The sequence below is a fragment of the Capra hircus genome, chromosome 15 (genome assembly GCF_001704415.2).
Source record: "Capra hircus breed San Clemente chromosome 15, ASM170441v1, whole genome shotgun sequence".
Lineage (NCBI taxonomy): Eukaryota > Metazoa > Chordata > Mammalia > Artiodactyla > Bovidae > Capra > Capra hircus.
Window position 1 is genome coordinate 37484747 of NC_030822.1, and position 19636 is coordinate 37504382.

Consider the following 19636-nt stretch of genomic DNA (forward strand, 5'->3'; position numbering starts at 1 on the left):
CCATGGCGTCACAAAGAATTAGACACAACTTATCAACTGAACAAAAATAACTTCACTTTCTCTACTTTTATTTATCAACGCTTGCACTATAAAAATTTTAGAAATGTTCAGGGCTGTTTTATTTACTACCTAAGGGGAAAACCTACATATACTGCCTCGTACTTTCTTTAGGGCTGTTTGCATTTCTTTGTTTCTTAGACTGTAAACAATGGGATTAAGCAGAGGTGTCAGCACTGTATATGTCAGAGCCATCAGCATATCTTCACGGAATGAGTCACTGCTCTTGGGCCTCAAATAGACAAAGCCAGCAAATCCATAGTGTATGCACACCACAGTGAGGTGGGAGGAGCAAGTTGAGAAGGCCTTATACCGCCCCTTGGCTGAAGGCATCTTCATAACTATGGACCCAATGAAGACATAGGAAATCATAATTAAAATAAAGCTGCCCACCAACACAAAGGCAGTGAAGGCAAGAAGAATCATTTTCTGAAAAATGGTGTAATCACAGGCAAGGGAGACTACAGGTGTAATGTCACAAAAAAAATGCTGGATGATGCTGGAGTCACAGAAAGACAGGTTGAATACTATGAGGACAATGCACAGTGCCACCACAACCCCAGTCATGCAAGAAGCCATCATCAGCTGAAAGCAGATCTTATGGGTCATGAGGCTGGAGTAGTGCAGTGGGTCGTGAATAGCCGTGTAACGGTCATAGGACATGGCGGCCAAGATGAAGCAGTTGTTGGTTCCTAAGCCAAAGAAGAAAAACATCTGTGTGGCACACTCAGGAATAGAAATGGACTTACTGTCTGATAGCAAGTCCACCAACATGCGAGGGATGACTACCACCGTGGTACAGGTTTCTGAAAAGGAGAGGCCACAGAGGAAAAAGTACATGGGAGTGTGAAGGTTGTGACTAAGCTTGACGGCCACCATTATGGATGTGTTTGCAGCTAGGATGGTCACATGGGAGAAGAAAATCATCACAAAGAGGAGATCCTGCAGGTCTGAGAAACTGGAAAATCCCCACAGAAGGAATGTGCTCACTGTAGTATGATTGCCCATTCTCTTGGTATACGTAGCAACTCTCCTCCAAAGGTACAGAGGTTCTTGGGGTTAAGACTCTGATAAGACTGCTGAAAGTACTGATGTACTGATGCTTTTAATCATAGACACTGACAAGACAACTCTTAACAAAAAAGCCTGAGAAATGGAAGTTAAATGTAGCTGGCTTAATTCCATGTCAGGACTCAGAGTGATGAAGAAAAAGATTCTCATAGGAGAGTATATATAAATTCCATAGAGTAGGCCCAAATATATATTCTAGGAGCTCCCTAATTTATCACCCCTTTCCAGCTTCTACAATCAGAATCTTCACGAGTAATAGAAATACAGAAAGTATTTATTTTCTCATGAGAGTATGAGGAGTAAAGGACATAAAATGTTTTATGTGTGGTCTAATCATAACTTGGCATAGAGAAGTACTTAACAATGTTGACTGAATCAATATTAAAGAGAAGTAAGGAAAAACTTTTGAATAGCTTCCGAACATTCTTGGAAAATAATTCTATCCTTAGAGGTGCTCTGCAGAAGGCAGTAGCTGCTTGGCTGACAATTATGTCAGTGGATGGACTTAAGAATGAGTGGACTTTCAAACTTACGCCAGTTTGAAATGTATAATTTTCTGTACATAACTATGAGCTGAAGCAGAGTTGTTCAATAATTGTCTGTCATTCAGGCAGATCATGGAAGCAAAATGGTTATGGAGACTGTTCTAATAATGGATGGCTCATCTGGTTCAGGATGTTCTGATCAATTCTTGAGCTTTCAGGAAAACGTCCAGGATAAAGCTAACTGATATACTGGTGGACAGGGCTTCTTTGCAGCATAGCTCTCATAAGAACTATCTCAGGTTGTCTTCATCAGTTGTTAAAGTATCTACTCTGTGTTTGAGATGACAGCATGAAAGTAACATACAGATGTTCCAAATAACACGGAGCTTGATTTCAGGCAGTGTTGTTAGGGAATGAAAGAAAAACAGTAAGAAGACATTGGTGTGGAGTTGTAGATTGGAGACAGACTGGTAGAAGCACACTGGAAAGTACTTTTGCAGGATCCACAAAGCTTGAATAAGAGAGAAAATATACCATTATTTGCAAAGTTTGTGTGTTGTTTAAGTACTGAATTACTGGGCAAAAAATATACAAGGCAGTGATGTAGGTAACCAGTATTCATAATTTCAAATACACTGGAAAAAATTCTGTGTGTTTTTCTCGCTAGATTTCTCCCAACAATTATGTGTGGTAGTATTTCAATCCTGAGGTTACAAAAATTGACACCAAGGTATGGGTTGCTTAATTGACTATCTAAAGTCAATAAATACATTGATTTCAAAAATATTTAGTTACTGTATAAAATAGTCAATTCTTTATATGAAAAATATAATATAGGACAAGACACATATGACCTTTCCTATCTCAGATAGAGAAAAATGCCATGAAGAGAATTAAAGGAAAGTGATGTGGAAGTGAGGGACTGGGTGGCTACATTGGACTATAGAGTCAGGAAAGCCCTTTCTATGGAACTGACATTTTGTGATTAGAATGTGGTAAGCATGCCCCATATAAGATCTAGGGGTAAAACATGATACATGCAAGAAACAGCTACTACAAGGATCCCATGGTGAGAATGAGCTTGACATGCTTAAAAAATATCTAGATATCCAGTGTATCCAGAAAGGCTTCTCTGGTGGCTCAGATGGTAAAGAATCTGCCTGCAATGCAGGAAACCTAGGTTCAGTCCCTAGGTCTGGAAGATCCCCAGAAGAAGGGAATGGCAACCCACTCCAGGATTCCTGCCTGAAGAATTCCATGGACAGAGGAGACTGGTGGGCTATAGTCCATGGGGTTGCTAAGAGTGACTGAGCGACTAACACACACATACCCACCCCAGTATGCCTGGATAATTCCAGGCAGGCTACAGTCCATGGGGTCACAAAGAGTCAGGTATGATTGAGTGACTAACACTTTCTAATGTACCCAGAACACCTCTCTCACATAGCCTCTTAAATAGCTTACAGGATAAATAGTAGTATTGTGTCCATGTTTGAGATAAGGAAACTATAGTCTAGAGAGGTACTTAACAGTGAAGGTGATAAAGTTTGCTAGAGGAGGAGCTGACATTTATACCCAGACAGAGTTACTCAGGTGTAGATCTTCTTAACTAGTGGGTTAAAGAGTGTTCCTGCAAGTGCCAGTGCCCTAGCATGGCATTCAAGGTTTACCTGTCCATCTCATCTTCTGCCACTAAATTCCTCTATGTGAGAAGCATCCCATTGTCCCCCAAGCACGGAGTGCCCCTTGGTGGCTCTCCTACTGTATACACATATACACACTGTTTCTCTAATTGCAAGGTTCTCCCTCTGCGCTTCTTAAACCACAGTCTTTGTTCCAAACCCAGTTTAAATGTCACATCCCTAAATGTAAATTCGTGCAACCATGTGGAAAACAGTACAGAAATTTCTCAAAAAACTAAAAATAGAACTGCATATGACCCAACAACTCCGCTCCTAGGTATATACTCCAAAAATCAAAAATGCTAATTTGAAAAGACATATGCACCCCAGTGTTCATAGCAGCACCATTTACAATAGCCAAGATATGGAAGCAACCTAATGTCCATCAATAGATGAATGGATAAAGAAGAAGAAGATACACACACACACACACACGCACACACACACACACACACACAATGGAATACTATTCAGTCATAAAAAAGAATGAAATAATGTCATTCACAGCATGTGCTAAGTGACGTAAGTCAGAAAGAGAAAGACAAAGGACTTCCTTGATGATGCAATGAATAAGAATTACCTGCCAATACAGGAAGCATGGTTTGGGTCCTTGGTTAGGGAAGATTCCACATACCTCAGACCAACTAAGCCCATGTGCCACAACTACTGAGCCTGTGCTCTAGAGCCTGCGCCCATGTACCACAACTACTTAAGCCTGCACAGTCTAGGGCCTGTGAACCACAGCTAATGAGCCCCTGTGCCACAGCTACTGAAGCCCATGCACCCTGGAGCCAGCAAGTCACAACCACTGAGCCCTGTGCTCTACAGGAGAAGCCACTGCATTGAGAAACCACTCTCCACAACTAGAGAAAGCCTGCGTACAGCAGCAAAGACCCAGTGCAGCCACAAATAAATAAATAAAGCATGTCCAAAAAAAGAGACAAATATCATATGATATCACTTACAGGTAGAATTTTTTTAAAAGATACAAACAAACTATTTATGAAAAAGACTCACAGATATAGGCACAGAAAACAAACTTATGGTGACCAAAAAGGAGGAATAAATTAGGAGTTTGGGATTACCAGATATACGCTATTATATATAAGAATAGATAAACACAAAGACCTACTGTATGGCACAGAGAATTATATTCAATATCTTGCAGTAACCCATAATGGGAAAGAATCTGAAGCTGTACACCTGGAACTAACTCAATATTGTAAATAAACTATAATTTAATTTTTTTAAGGGCAAGCAAAATAATAGGGAACTAGAAATGAAATTAATTAAAATAAATAAATGCAAGACTCAGAAAAGAAAAAAATACATGCAAAACTATTTAATACATGCTTGTTTAATGAATAAAGTGTATTTCATATTCTACCCTGGCCCCATCTCCCCAAATCCCTCTAAATTCTAGGAATGGTTTGCGTGGAACAAAGCAAAAAGAATTGCTTTCTGACCTGGACAATATACTTCACCTTCTGTGGCATCAAATAAGACACAGTTGCCATAACTGCTCCTGGTGGCATTAGTGGTAAATAACCCACCTGCCAATGCAGGAGACATAGAGTAGCAGGTTTGATCCCTGGGTTGGGAAGGTCCCCTGGAGGAGGGCATGGCAACCCACTCATTTTCTTGCCTGGAGAATCCCATGGACTGAGGAGCCTGGTGGGCTACAGTCCACGCGGTCGCAAAGAGTCTAACACAACGGAAGCAACTTAGCACACATACACACATACTCCTATAGTAGGGAGTATACAAGAATCACCAAGGGAGCCTTCTTGAAAGTTATATACCTCACTCGCATCCATCCCAAGTTTCTGTTAGGTCTTTCCAAGAAGAGGGAAAAAAAAAAATTAGAAAAAATTGGCATGTCTAGGATTTGATAAACTCCCACTGTGACTCTGTTACTTCCTTTTCCCATTTATATTCATAAAACCTACTTTTCTCACAACACTCAAGGGAGCTAGTGATCGAAAACATGTCAATATGACAATATTCCCATTACTTCTGGTCACTCTCCAAGGGACAGAATTTGAGGGAGTTCTTTTCTGGCCCAGCATTTTGTGATAAATTCATCCTCCTTGGGCTAGACCATTTCTATAGAGGAAAAGGGACAAAATAGATTTATTTACCTGAAAAACCAGTTTCCCAGTTTGTCCATTACCCATCCTTGCGGAGAGATCTAGTGGATTTAGTAAGTCTAATTTCTTTGAGATGGCAGTGAGACTTGCAGAAATTTTAAGGTTCTTTCTCAAGTCACCTTTCAGACTCTCTTGTTTCATCACCATATCAAAATCCTGGACAATGGACCCTGTAAACCAATATAACTCCCAAGAGGTACATCAAAACCATAGCCAGCCTGGGGGCTACTGGAACCTCTATGTCACTCATCGTTTCCTTTCAGGCTGAACTAGAGGAATTTTCTGGCAATTCCACTTAATTTCTGTTCATGGGGTAGTGTTTAAAGCTGGAGAAACAGTAAATATTTACCACCAAGTCTTTAGAAAAATGCATTTAACTCACTTCCAACCCAACTAAACTGAAAGTCAACTTTGAGTCAGTTTTTCTATAATTTTCAGGAAAGATACCAATATTTGAAATGAGAAGATCAAGGAGTATGCTTTATTGAGTAATAGATAATTTAAGAAAATTTACACAATTCAAGTTTCATGATGCTTATGCTTTTTCTCATTATAAATGACTTTTGTAGATAGATGAAAATTTATTTCCTACTTCTTTCAATGAGCCTATAATATTAGACCCACCAAAGGAATGCTTGTTGTGTTACATAAATCACAACAACTTAATTATGAAGCCAAATGGCCATACTGAGTAGCCAAAGGAAAAATGGAGATGGGGGAGGAAAACACAAAAAAATTCAATTGCCAATGGTTTACAGTAAAATTTACAATTAAAGAATGGAAAAGACATAGGGATTTTATACATGTTTTTCTTTGCTCTTTCCTGTTTAACTGTACTGATAGAATGAAATCACTTAATTAGCCTTGAGATTAGATCTAGAATTATATAGGAGTGTATTTTGTAAAGGGATAGTTGATAGAGGAGAGTTAGAAAGGCCTGTGATCAAATCCAACCTCTGCTTCTATTTCTTACAAAAGTGCGTAGTTCAAAATCCCTAATGAGCACTTCTCTCCTCTGTAAATGGCCTTAAATATACCTCCTTGCACAGTGACAATGTTGTGCATATAGACCTATCAGATGATAAGTACCCAGTTCCTGCTAGTTCAGTTACTAAAACATCACATGCAGGCGCTCAGCAATACTGACCTGTTCACACTCGGCCTTTTAATGTGGTACCTACTCTTCTGCTGAGTTAGCTGTGTGAAGTCAGTCTTTCTCCACACACTTCACTTTGGTCTGAAGTTTGCAAACTGTTCTCAGTTTGCAGCTTTCTAACCTTCTCTCATTGCTGTTGTCCATGTGGAATAGCAAAACAACAGTATTTATCTCCAGTCCAATTTAACTCTTAGTATTTTCAGTATCATCTATTAACCCATACATCTACTTATTATTTATTAGTGGATAGAGCACAATGTTTATGGGAAAAATATATATATTGAATAAAATCCTACCTTAATGCCAAAGAGGAATCACTGCCAATCTATTAAAAAGAAGAAAACATTAAGTTGAATGAGAAAGTCACGGCTCATTCACATCTGTCTACAGTTTTTTTTCTAACATCATTCAGGGGTAAATTTTTAGGCCACTTTGCCCTTTGAATGTCCTTGATGCATTAACTCTATACCTGAAATTACAAAGTGTCTTATAATAATAGTGTGGTGTCTTCTCTATTCCTCATGGCTGGAGCTGAGTTTCATGCACATTCTAATAAGAATTCTGTGGTCACCTGAGACCATTGTCCCTTGACACTACTTGGGAGTTTCTTCCTTTCCATTAAATACCAGGAAGATTGTTCTCTGTGGACCCAGAACTCATTGTGACATTCACAAAACATTGTTTTTATTCTGAGGTAGCATCTTGATTATTCAATAAAGTTTGTTCTTATTTGTTTCAAAAGAAAAATCAAGTAACTGAAATTCAACTTCTTCAAATATATTTTGGAATGTGGATGATTATATCATATTTTTTTAAAAAGTCCTACTTAATACCAAGTCCCACAGGTATTCTGGCCTATATACAAGGCTAGGGAGAGGCCAGTCATATAGGGTATTGCCTAGGGAATCAGTCAGAAGAAAGATGGAAAAGAAAAAGAACTCATAGAATGATTCTGATGACAGCATTCTCATGACGTAAATCTTCTATAGAAGGCCATGCTGAAGAGGAAAATCCATTGTAATTGAAATCTCCATTTACTGCAGTGCCACTCAAATTTTTTTCCAGTACTTCATGAAATTTTGAAGACATAAAGTCATTCTGAAACAATTATGCTGTTAGACCTGTATATGCACTACCTAGAGAATTTGTAGTATCTACTGTTGTGTAAGAAACTATTGCAGGGAAGAGCCAATTCTGACTCCATGATGGATCTGTTTCACTGACTTTAACCTTTGTTTTTTTCTGTTTTTGTTACTATAATCATACATAAGGGTCTGCTTCAGGGAACTCTGCTCTTCTACTTGATTGGTTTTTAATTACAATTAAAAAATTTTTAATTGGAGGAAAATTGCTTTAAAATGTTGTGATGGCTTCTGCCATACAGCAATGCAAATCAGCCATAATTATCTCCCTCTTGAGCCTCTTTCCCCTCCTCCCACTCCACTCCTCTAAGTCATCATAGAGCACCTGGCTGCACTCCCTGTGTTATACAGTAACATATCACCAGCTATCTATTTTACACATGTAGTATATATATGTTTATGCTACTTTCTCCATTCGTCCCACTCTCTCCTTCCCTGACTGGGTCTATAAGACTGTTCTCTATAGTTGCCTCTTCATTCCTTCACAGCAAATAGGCTCATCAGTTCTATTTTTCTAGATTCATATTTATGTGTTAATATGGAATACTTGTTTTTCTTTTTCTGACTTACTTCACTTTGTACAACAGGTTCTAGGTTCATCCACCTCACTAGAATTGACTCAAATTTGTTTTTTGTTTGTTTGTTTTTTTTCTAATGGCTGAGCACTACAGAAAAACATAGGCAGTACACTCTTTGACATAAATCACAGCAAGATTCTCTTTGCATGATTGTTAAACTAAAGTGCCTTTGTTTGGCTCACAGGGAGATAATCTGACCCTGCCCACCTATGTATGAATGGCTATAAGAATCAGTTCAGTTCACTTCAGTCACTTAGTCATGTCTAACTCTTTGCGACCCCATGTACTGCAGCACACCAGGCCTCCCTGTCCATCACCAACTCCTGGAGCTTGCTCAAACTCATGTTCATTGAGTCGTTGATACCATTCAATAATCTCATCCTCTGTTGTCCCCTTCTCCTCCCATCTTCAATCTTTCCTAGCATCAGGGTCTTTTCAAATGGGTCACTTCTTCGCATCAGGAGGCCAAAGTATTGGAGTTTCAACTTCAGCATCAGTCCTTCCAATGAATATTTGGGACTGATTTCCTTTAGGATGGACTGGCTGGATGTCCTTGGAGTCCAAGGGACTCTCAAGAGTCTTCTCCAACACCACAGTTCAAAAGCATCAATTCTTCAGCGCTCAGCTTTCTTTATAGTCCAACTCTCACATCCATACATGACTACTGGAAAATAATAGCTTTGACTAGATTATAAGAATAAAGAGATTAATACATCCCCTCCCCAAGGTTGGCCATTCCGGGAGATATTTGCAAGATAATGGCCTTTTTACTTTACTTTCTCAACTCTTCCTACTTCCTGCAGACCCCCTACAAGATGGTTACTTTGAGAAGAACCTGGCATCTAGACCACCCTCCCAACAAGATGGTTGTTTTGAGACATTAGTCTGCCATCTTCTTGGTCATCCAGCTTTCCAAATAAAGTCATATTCCTTGCTTCAACACCTTGTCTCTTTATTGACATGTCATACAGATTTATTAGCCTGTCATGCAGTGAGCATAGTGAACTTGAACTCAGTAATAAACATACCGCAAAACTTAATGGACTTAACTAAATTCATGTAGACATTGCTCAACAGGGATAACAGAAACATTGGCTATGTTGTTCATTATCAGATCTGGCTGCTTATGCTGGCTGTTGTCTGAGATCTTAAACGGGGATTCAGCCTTTCTGCATGTGCATGGTGATGGATTCTGTAGGTGAGCACTTCATGAGAGCCAAGTGGACACCATACCACCTTTTATTCTCTATTGTACTTGCACTGCATTCTTTTCATTCAGACAACTTTTTAAAAAAATATATTTATTTATTTTGGCTATGCCAGGTCTTAGTTGTGGGATGTGGGATCTAGTTCCCTGACCAGGGACTGAACTTGGGCCTCCTGCATTGAGAGCCCGGAGTCTTAGCCACTGGACCACCAGAGAAGTCCCTCATTCAGACAACTTTGAAGTACTATCTAGTTTTAGGACATTTAAATAGATTCCAACTCTTGATGAGACAGTGACAAAGATCTGGAAGAGCATCTGAAACTGGAATTACTGCTCTCATTATTTTGGAAAATACTTTATGCCATCCATTAATATTTTATTATCTTTGGTTTGTCTCATCTTCTTGTACTTTATCCATCTATTAGTTCATCTGATTTTATGACACACGTCAAAGGAAATTACAGGTATCAGTACACTTCCTCATAAGTACTTTTGTACTCATATCAATAACTAGAGTTCAATATGTTTTACAAGTTATGCTTTATGCAATTTTAAAGAAATTTACATAAAGTGAAATATGCTAATCTTAAGTATACAATCAATATATATTGGGGAATACATTAAGCTCTGTAACTCAAACACCTCTCATAATACAGAACACTACATCAGCCCAGGAAATTTCCCCATACCCCTCTCCAGTTAGTCGGAGATCCCCCATATAGAGGTATTCATTATTCTGATGATTTTTTTTCACCCAGGCTTAGCATTGCAGGTTCTAGAATTTCATACAAATGGAATCATACAGTATGCCCTATTGTTTTGTAAGGCTTCACAGGTTTTTTTTGTGTGTTTTTTTTTTCCCAGTATATACAAAGGCAACTGATTTTTTCATATTTGGTGGTATTTATTGGTTTTCTCTCCAAAATGGAACAATGAACTTGGCAAAACCATCACATAGTCATCAGAAACCAGTCATCGAGCTCAGCCAAGGTCACCTGACATCTCTATGTAACTAATTAGTACTCAATAGCTGGTGGCAAAAGGGAAGGACCACTTTCATGTGGAAGGAAGGACAAGCCAAGACAAGAACACTAGTGTCTATGAGGCATGGAAGGCAGCTGATTTTTGTATGTTGATTTTATATCCTGAAACTTTACTAAATTAACATTAATTCTAACAATTTTTTTGTTGAGTCTCTAGTATTTTCCACATATAAGGTCATGCCACCTGAAAATAGAGACAATTTTACATTTTCCTTTTCAATTTGGATGCCTTTTAAAATTTATGTTTTAAATGTTGTCTAATTTCTCTTGATAGAATTTAAAGGATTATAAGTTGAATGGAACTGGTATGAATAGGCATCCTTGACTTTTTCCTGATATTAGAGGTAAAACTTTCAGTTTTTCACTGGTGAGTATGATTTTAGCTGTGGGCTTGTCATATGTAACCTTTTATTATGTTGAGGTACATTGCCTCCATACATAATTTGTTGAGAGTTTTAGATCATGAAAGGATGTTGAATTTCATTGAATGCTTTTTCTGCATCTATGGAGATGATATGATTTTTATCCTGCATTCTATTAATGTAGTATATCACATTATCAATCAATAAAGTAAAAAAGCAACCTATGGAGTGGGAGAAATACTTGCTAACCACATATCTTTGCCTAATATATAAGGAAATCATAAATCAGTGGACTTCCCTGGTGGCTCAGTTGGTAAGGAATCTGCCTATAATGTGGGAGACCTGGGTTCAATCACTGGATTGGGAAGAATCCCTGGAGAAGGGCACTCCAGTATTCTTGCCTGGAGAATCCCCATGGACAGAGGAACCTAGCGGGCTATAGTCCATGAGGTCACAAAAAGTCGGACATGACCGAACGACTAAGCACATAAATCAGTAGAAAAAGAAAATTAAATAACTTGATTAAAATGTCATTAAAGGAATGAAAAGGCATTTCTCCACAGAAGATATACAAATAGCCAACAGCAATATGAAAAGGTGCTTAATATCATTAATCATCAGGAAAGTGCAAAGTAAAACCATAATGAGATACCACCTCACTCCTTGTATGGTCAGGGCACTCAAGATAGCTGTTCTCTTGTTCTCTGTACATCCTCTGTTGGATCAATGTCTGCCTCACCTACACCCTAGTTATAAGACTGACCTTCCTGTGTACTTGCCCCAGGCTAAGGTTACTACTTAATATTTGATGTTTAGTATTCAGTTCAGTTCAGTTCAGTTGCTCAGTCATGTCTGACTCTTTGTGACCCCACGAATTGCAACTCGCCAGGCCTCCCTGTCCAACACCAACACCCGAAGTTCACACAAACTCAAGTCCATCAAGTCGGTGATGCCATCCAGCCATCTCATCCTCTGTCATCCCCTTCTCCTCCTGCCCCCAATCCCTCCCAGCATCAAAGTCTTTTCCAATGAGTCAACTCTTCGCATGAGGTAGCCAAAGTACTGGTGTTTCAGCCTTAGCATCATTCCTTCCAAAGAACACCCAGGGCTGATCTCCTTTAGAATGGACTGGTTGGATCTCCTTGCAGTCCAAGGGACTCTCAAGAGTCTTCTCCAAAACCACAGTTCAAAAGCATCAATTCTTCGGCACTCAGCTTTCTTCACAGTCCAACTCTCACATCCATATATGACTACTGGAAAAACCATAGCCTTGACTAGATGGACCTTTGTTGACAAAGTAATGTCTCTGCTTTTGAATATGCTATCTAGGTTGGTCATAACTTTTCTTCCAAGGAGTAAACGTCTTTTAATTTCATGGCTGCAGTCACCATCTGCAGTGATTTTGGAGCCCCAAAAATAAAGTCTGACACTGTTTGCACTGTTTCCCCATCTATTTCCCATGAAGTGATGGGACCAGATGCCATGATCTTCATTTTCTGAATGTTGAGCTTTAAGCCAACTTTTTCGCTCTCTTCTTTCACTTTCATCAAGAGGCTTTTTAGTTCCTCTTCACTTTCTGCCATAAGGGTGGTGTCATCTGCATATCTGAGGTTGTTGATATTTCTCCTGGCAGTCTTGATTCCAGCTTGTGCTTCTTCCAGCCCAGCGTTTTTCATGATGTATTCTGCATAGAACTTAAATAAGCAAGGTGACAATATACAGCTTTGACGTACTCCTTTTCCTATTTGGAACCGGTCTGTTGTTCCATGTCCAGTTCTAACTATTGCTTCCTGACCTTCATACAGGTTTCTCAAGATGCAGGTCAGGTGGTCTGGTATTCCCATCTCTTTCAAAATTTTCCACAGTTAGTGTTTAGTATTACTTGACCTTAAATAACAAAGTAAACATAATCAATATTTAGCTTTAAGATAATTCATTACTTGTACTTTCAGTAACTACCAGTTGAAAGTACACAAAAATCTGATAAAAAGAAATGATTAGTTCAGAATTGACAGTAACCTTAAAGATTACTTGTTTTTATTTGAAGTAAATTGTTTCATACTCACTTGAGAATGTAATAATGACCTCTGGTGCTTTTGAATTCACGTTTGAATCTCTAAAATCTTCAGAGACTTATCCCTAAAGACAAGCAATAATGAAAGATAGAATGGCTGCTATATAACAATGACTCTGAATTTATTTCTATAAATGAACAAATTCTTATTTCAAGAGGTAAGACTTTGCTTTGTGAATTAAGTACTCTGTTGTACTGAGTTTCATTTACCGTTTGAGAATATTTTACCCTAAAGTTGCATCTGTACTCACAAGCTCGAGCAGAGGTAATCCAGCAGTCAGCTAGCAAGTAACATTAGCTGAATTAACCAAAGTTTCTACAGTATATTTAGTGTGTATAAACAGGCATAATTCAAGGTACTAGGGTTCATCATTTTCCACCCATAAGATCAGAAGTCCACATGGTCTTTTGACACCATCTACACTTGGCACTCAGTCATTAAACTAATAGATTCAGTAGCTTTGAGATGCTTTGCAGATTTACTGTTTGTAAATGTCTTGTGGAAAGATTTCCTTTGTTTATTGCTCTGCAGACTTTAACTGACAGGCAACCAGAGACTTTGGACAAAGTCAGCAAAATGAATCCAGAAAATCTCGAGATGATTTTCAACCTGGCCACTCACTAGATGAAGCTGGGTAAACTTCCTTCCAGGCTGTAATTGTATTCAGCTGTATATCATGTTGAAAATAACATTATTTTGTTTCACAGTACTCCATGGGCAAAGGAGCCTGGTGGGCTATAGTCCACGGGGCTGCAAAGAGTTGGACATGACTAAGTGACTGAGCACAAGGCAGACCTCATCCATAACTTCAATTAGAAATTTCTTTCTATTTCTTCTATTATATTTCTCCTTTCAAAAACATGGTCTTGTTTTACTGATAGAAAATGTAAATATTGTGACTAACTAGGGACCTTGTTTATACATTAGCTGTCAGAAAGTGGAAAGGTAATTTGTTATCCATCCTTATCCAAGAGATATGACTTCATCTCAAGTATTGTTTAATTTCATTTAGGCTGTAGTTTCTAAAGGAATGTACTGGTTTCAAACTACCTGAGATCCACATTTTGATTTTACCACTTGCTGTATAAACTTAGGTAAGTTTCTTAATATTATCAAAGTCAGTTTCTTCTTCTAAAAATAAAAGTACTTAATATCATTTCATGCAAACTAAAAATAGAACTTAACATATAAAACTCTTAATATTATGCCCATCATTAATTAAGCATTTTATAAATATTAGCTATTGATTTCCCTTAACATAATCCTATATGTATTTATACATTTTAATCTTTGTTATACTGATCATTCCTTTTTGCTCTTCTCATGCCTTAATTTTTTAAATATTTAGCTTTAAAGTCTCTTAAGAACATTTTATCAATATTAAATATAGAGGGAAAAATCTACATTATTTGAAGCTGGGTTTTTTTTAAGTGTTTTTACTAAAAACAATTTTTTAAATATAGAAGACAAATGTATAAAATGTATAAAAATGTATAAGAAATGTATAAAACCCCCAAACTTAGCTTGAATAATTTGCTTATAATAGCTTCTATATGTATTCATGAAAATAGAACTATTGAATTTACAATTTCTTTAATGCAGTGTTTCATCATAGGTTCATTTTTGTAGCAGCCGCCTTATCTCATGGATTCCCTGCGGCAGAGGAATGATACTGCAATGACAGGGTTCATCTTACTGGGCTTAACAAATGACCCAGTCCTTCAAATCATCCTCTTCACGATCATCCTCTGTATCTACCTGGTGACCATATGTGGGAATCTCAGCACAATCATTCTTATCAGAATCTCATCTCAGCTCCATCATCCTATGTATTTTTTCTTGAGCCACTTGGCCATTGCTGATGTGGGCTATTCATCTTCTGTTACACCCAATATGCTTGTAAACTTCCTGGTGGAGACAAATACCATCTCCTACCCTGGCTGTGCCATCCAGCTTGGTTCCGCTGTTTTCTTTGGGTCAACTGAGTGCATCCTTCTGGCTGCCATGGCATATGATCGCTTCACAGCAATCTGCAGCCCACTGCTTTATTCCACCAAAATGTCCACACAAGTCTGTGTCCAGTTACTCACAGTGGCTTACATAGGTGGTTTTTTCGATGCTTCCTCCTTTACTATTTGCTTCTATTTTTTACTTTTCTGTGGACCAAATCAAGTCAATCATTTTTTCTGCGATTTTGCTCCTTTGGTTGAGCTCTCCTGTTCTGACATCAGTATCCCTGCAGTTGTCCCCTCATTTACGGCTGGCTCCATTATTGTGGTCACAGCAGTTGTTATAACTGTATCCTACGTCTACATCCTCATCACCATCCTGAGGATGCACTCCACCGAGGGGCGCCACAAGGCCTTCTCCACCTGCACGTCCCACCTCACAGCAGTCACTCTGTTCTATGGGACCATCACATTCATTTACGTGATGCCCAAGTCCAGCTACTCATCTGACCAGAACAAGGTGGTGTCTGTGTTCTACATGGTGGTGATCCCCATGTTGAACCCCCTCATCTACAGCCTCAGGAACAATGAGATTAAGGGGGCTCTGAAGAGAAAGCTTGCTAGAAAAATATTTTCTTAGTGAAGTTTGTTGTTTTGTAGGAATTAATATAATACAATACCATAAATATAATAATAAAAAGAAATTGAGTAGTTGTGCTCTAAATATAATGGTCCATATGTAATTAGCCAATGTGGAGCTTCTTGGTGAAGGTAGAAGATAGATTTTCTGAAACCAAATTATTAATCAGAGGCTAATAGTAAGTTCTCTTTAATAAAGCAAAATTGAAGTTATCATAACAAACATATTTGTTCCTATGTAAAAAACACTTGATATGCTAAAAATTCTTTCAAAATTGTATTCATACCTTTTCAAAAGACATTCTTTGCTGTAAGTTAGGGGTTTTGTACTTTCAAACCTCTCAGACTATGTCCATCTTCAGCAGCAGCTTACCCTGAAATAAGCATGATAATTACAGTTATGACTAAATACATTCTGTGGGGAGATGACCAAATAGAACCAGACAGTAAAACTGCTGGAGACTTTCTTCTTGCAGGAAGTTTATCTTCTAGCAGTGGGACTTTTGGACCCATAAATTCTGGTCTGTGTTCTTGATCTCTGGCGCCAGCCTAGTCATAGAGGACCCATTAAAGAAAAGGATGAGATGCCCCTGTCCAAACCAACTGTGAATTCTTTCAGGTCAAAACAGGTGACTTCTCTGTATAAGATAAGCAGGGTTTCTGAATTCCTAGGGAGTAAGTAGGCAAGCTCTTTAATTCCTAGGGAGTGTTCATAGTCAGGTGCACATCCTACTAAGAAAGCTTGAGCAAACTAGACTATATTTCCCCTGTGAAATTTATCTGTATATACTGATGACTATCATATTTATTTCTCTTTCCCTGTCTTCTAAACCTTCAGATAGAAATATTTTTGTTTGTTGACTCTCAAGCACAAATTATCTGAAACTAAACTAATTATATCCTTATACCTCCAACTTGCTCCCCTCCAGTGTTCCATACCTCAATAAGTAGCACCATCATTCAATAAACATATTGCTTGATTCAGAAACCTGAATTGATTTCTTTTTTTCACCTTCAAACATCTACATTTAACTACCAAGTCTTTATATTCTGAGTCCTACATTTTTCTATTTCTCTTTACTTTTACTGTCAGCAGCTTTATTTCCAGCAATCAATTTATACATTTTACAATAATACTTCTGAGATAGCTAATTTTACGTGTTAATTTAAGTGACCAGTTGTTTGGTCAAACACCAATCCAGATGTTGCCATGAAGGTATTTTTATATATGGTTAAAGGAGATCAGTCCTGGGTGTTCTTTGGAAGGAATGATGCTAAAGCTGAAACTTTAGTACTTTGGCCACCTCATGAGAAGAGTTGACTCATTGGAAAAGACTCTGATGCTGGGAGGGATTGGGGGCAGAAGGAGAAGGGGACGACAGAGGATGAGATGGCTGGATGGCATCACCAACTCAATGGACATGAGTCTGAGTGAACTCTGGGAGTTGGTGATGGACAGGGAGGCCTGGCATGCTGCAATTCATGGGGTTGCAAAGAGTCGGACACAACTGAGCGACTGAACTGAATTGAATATTTATATCAACAGACTTGAGTAAAGTAGATTATCCTCCATTATGTGGATGTCCTTTGTTTAATCAGTTGAACGCCTTAAGAGGGAAAAAACTGAGCTCTCTTGGAAAAGAGGGACTCTGTTTTCAGTCTGTCTTTGATTTCAAGACTATGCCTTCTACTCTTATGAGAATTTCTAGTCTGTTGGACTGCCTGTTTAATTTGGAATTGACAGTTCCCACAATAATGTAAGCTAACTCCTTAAAATAAATCATTTTAATCTATCTGTCTACCTATCTATCATCTACCTACTAAAGGCAAAAAAAAAAAAAATCTTGAATGTGGCCCATTTTATTTTTCTTTCTTATTACTCCTCTCTCAGTTCTCAAACACTCAAACCCTAGAAATAAATAAATTAGTTTTTTAAATCCTTAAGCAAGTCCATATTATTTTCTGCCTCAGGAGCCTCTCACATGCAGTAACTCTACCTGAATGCATTTTTTCCCCTCATCAGGGTAATACCCACTTAAACCATAGGCACCAACCTAAGTGTTTTTCTCATTCTTTTTGGAAATCTTCTTGAGACTTCAGACCAAATAAGTACACCTATTATCTCCCCATAGAAACCTGCATATTTTCTTCAGAATGCTCAGTGCACTTGCAGTTACAGATTAAGCATATATTTTCTCCAAAATATTGGAAGTTGTATATAGACATTCCAATGTTTTTCTCCTTTCCCCATGCATCTAATTTCCACCCAATTCTTGGCACATCTTCTTGACTCGCTCAGTCGTGTCTGACTCTTTGCAACTGCATGGACTGTAGCCCACCAGGCTTCTTTGTCCATGGGATTCTCCAGGCAGGAATACTGGAGTGGGTTGCCATTTCCTTCTCCAAGGGATCTTCCCGACCCAGGGATCGAACCCAGGTCTCCCATATTACAGGTAGATGCTTTAACCTCTGAGCAACAAGGGAAGTCCATAACAAGCATAAATGCACATTCCAAATGAAAAAATAAAAATGAACAGATGGTTGAATAAAGGTTTTGCTCTAGCATGAACCACTGACTATGTTGCCTTTTAATCTGTTGAATGTCAGCCTGATTCAAGTGACTGAATGTTTGCATCTGATCTTGTTAAAACTCTGACAGGTTTTTACACAATCCCTTGCTCACCACAATTATGTTACTGCCTTGTCAATGTTTAACTCATTTTGGCAACTAGAATTCCAGGCTAGTTTAGTGAAATTTTTGTAGCCAACCTCTGCTGAATAATGTCTCTCTTATGTCTCCTCATAGTAGGAGAGTTAGAAAATGTAGAAGTCAAATGTTAGTAATAGTAGCAGTGGCAAAAGTATTAGCAAAGGAACTAACAGTATGAGACTATTTACTACCTTCCAGTTTCTGTTCCCAGTGATTTAGAAGCATTAACCCAATTAACCCTCAGAACAACAAACTTTTTTTCCCCAATGTGTATTTTACAGAGGATGTTACTGATGCATATAAAGATTAAGCAAAAGCTCAAAGTCATGAATATTCTCTTATTAATCTGATTTCTCTTAAGGCACATACTCTCTCTGGAGGGTCAGAATGAAGGGCTCTTTGAAAATATTTCACCACTAGAGGACTCTCATTTGACTCTGACACATTTCATTCTAGCCAACTCTCTGTCCGAAGTAAGTGTGCAAACTTCTGTAGCTGGATATGTTAAGCTAACTTGTATTAGACCAAATTTCTAGCACAAAATAAGAAGGTATATATGGCTGCACCATGCAGCATGTGGGACCTTAGTCCCCTGCCCAGGGATTGAACACATGCTCCCTGCATTGGAAGCACAGACTGCTAGGAAAGTCCCAGAAAGTGGATAAACATCGATAAATGTTTGAAGGCAGAGCCTTCTGGTTCTGTTGAAAATGAAGCTCTATTCCCCTTAGGTCCTCCCTCTTATTGCTAAAAATAATCCTGGATGCAACCCCACAAACAAGCGTAGGGAGACTCTAAAAAGGACAAAGAAGAAGGAAGACTCTAGGACTTTGAGACTTGAGGAACAACACAGTTTGAGTCCCTGTGTTTCCATATTGCTTCTGTATACCCTGGAGAGGGTGTTGCCTCCCCAAACTGCCAAGAGACACAGACGAAGAAAGCTCCAAGAAAATCCTATTCCTTTTAGTCAGAGAACAAGGAAAAGAGTGGCCTCAAGAGAACAGAAAACCTTCTGGTAATACGTGCCCCACTCTAGATAAACACTGATGGAAAAATCATACCTGCCTCCCTATCCTCAGTGTCAGTGGGGCCAAGAAGGGAACTGACCTTCATCCTACGCACTATCTGATTCCCTTGCCAGGGCATGGTCAGTGGGGCACAGGAGAGAAATGAGCCTCCCCTGTCATTTGGCAGCAATGAGACTTAAGGAGGGAGTGTGAGGTGGGGCTAATAGTCCTCTCCTCATCTATATCCAATCCTACTTGTAAAGGGGAGTCCAGTGACGAGATGAGCTTCTACCCTGCTGCAACTACAAAGCAGCGTGAACCAG

At 38.6% G+C, this 19636-nt stretch overlaps 2 protein-coding genes across 2 annotated transcripts; one reads left to right on the plus strand and one right to left on the minus strand.

The window, feature by feature from the left end:
- LOC102186675 (olfactory receptor 10Z1-like) lies at positions 130-936 on the minus strand. Its single transcript, XM_005701193.2, has one exon. The coding sequence runs from the start codon at positions 934-936 to the stop codon at positions 130-132; it is 807 nt and encodes a 268-aa protein (XP_005701250.1).
- On the plus strand, positions 14653-15597 carry LOC102186384 (olfactory receptor 478-like). The gene has a single exon (XM_005701192.2). The coding sequence runs from the start codon at positions 14653-14655 to the stop codon at positions 15595-15597; it is 945 nt and encodes a 314-aa protein (XP_005701249.2).

What these genes read in the sequence shown, in the direction of transcription:
- LOC102186384 (XM_005701192.2), top strand. Translation starts at nt 14,653, where the DNA reads ATGGATTCCCTGCGGCAGAGGAATGATACTGCAATGACAGGGTTCATC.
- LOC102186675 (XM_005701193.2), bottom strand. Translation starts at nt 936, where the DNA reads ATGGTGGCCGTCAAGCTTAGTCACAACCTTCACACTCCCATGTACTTT.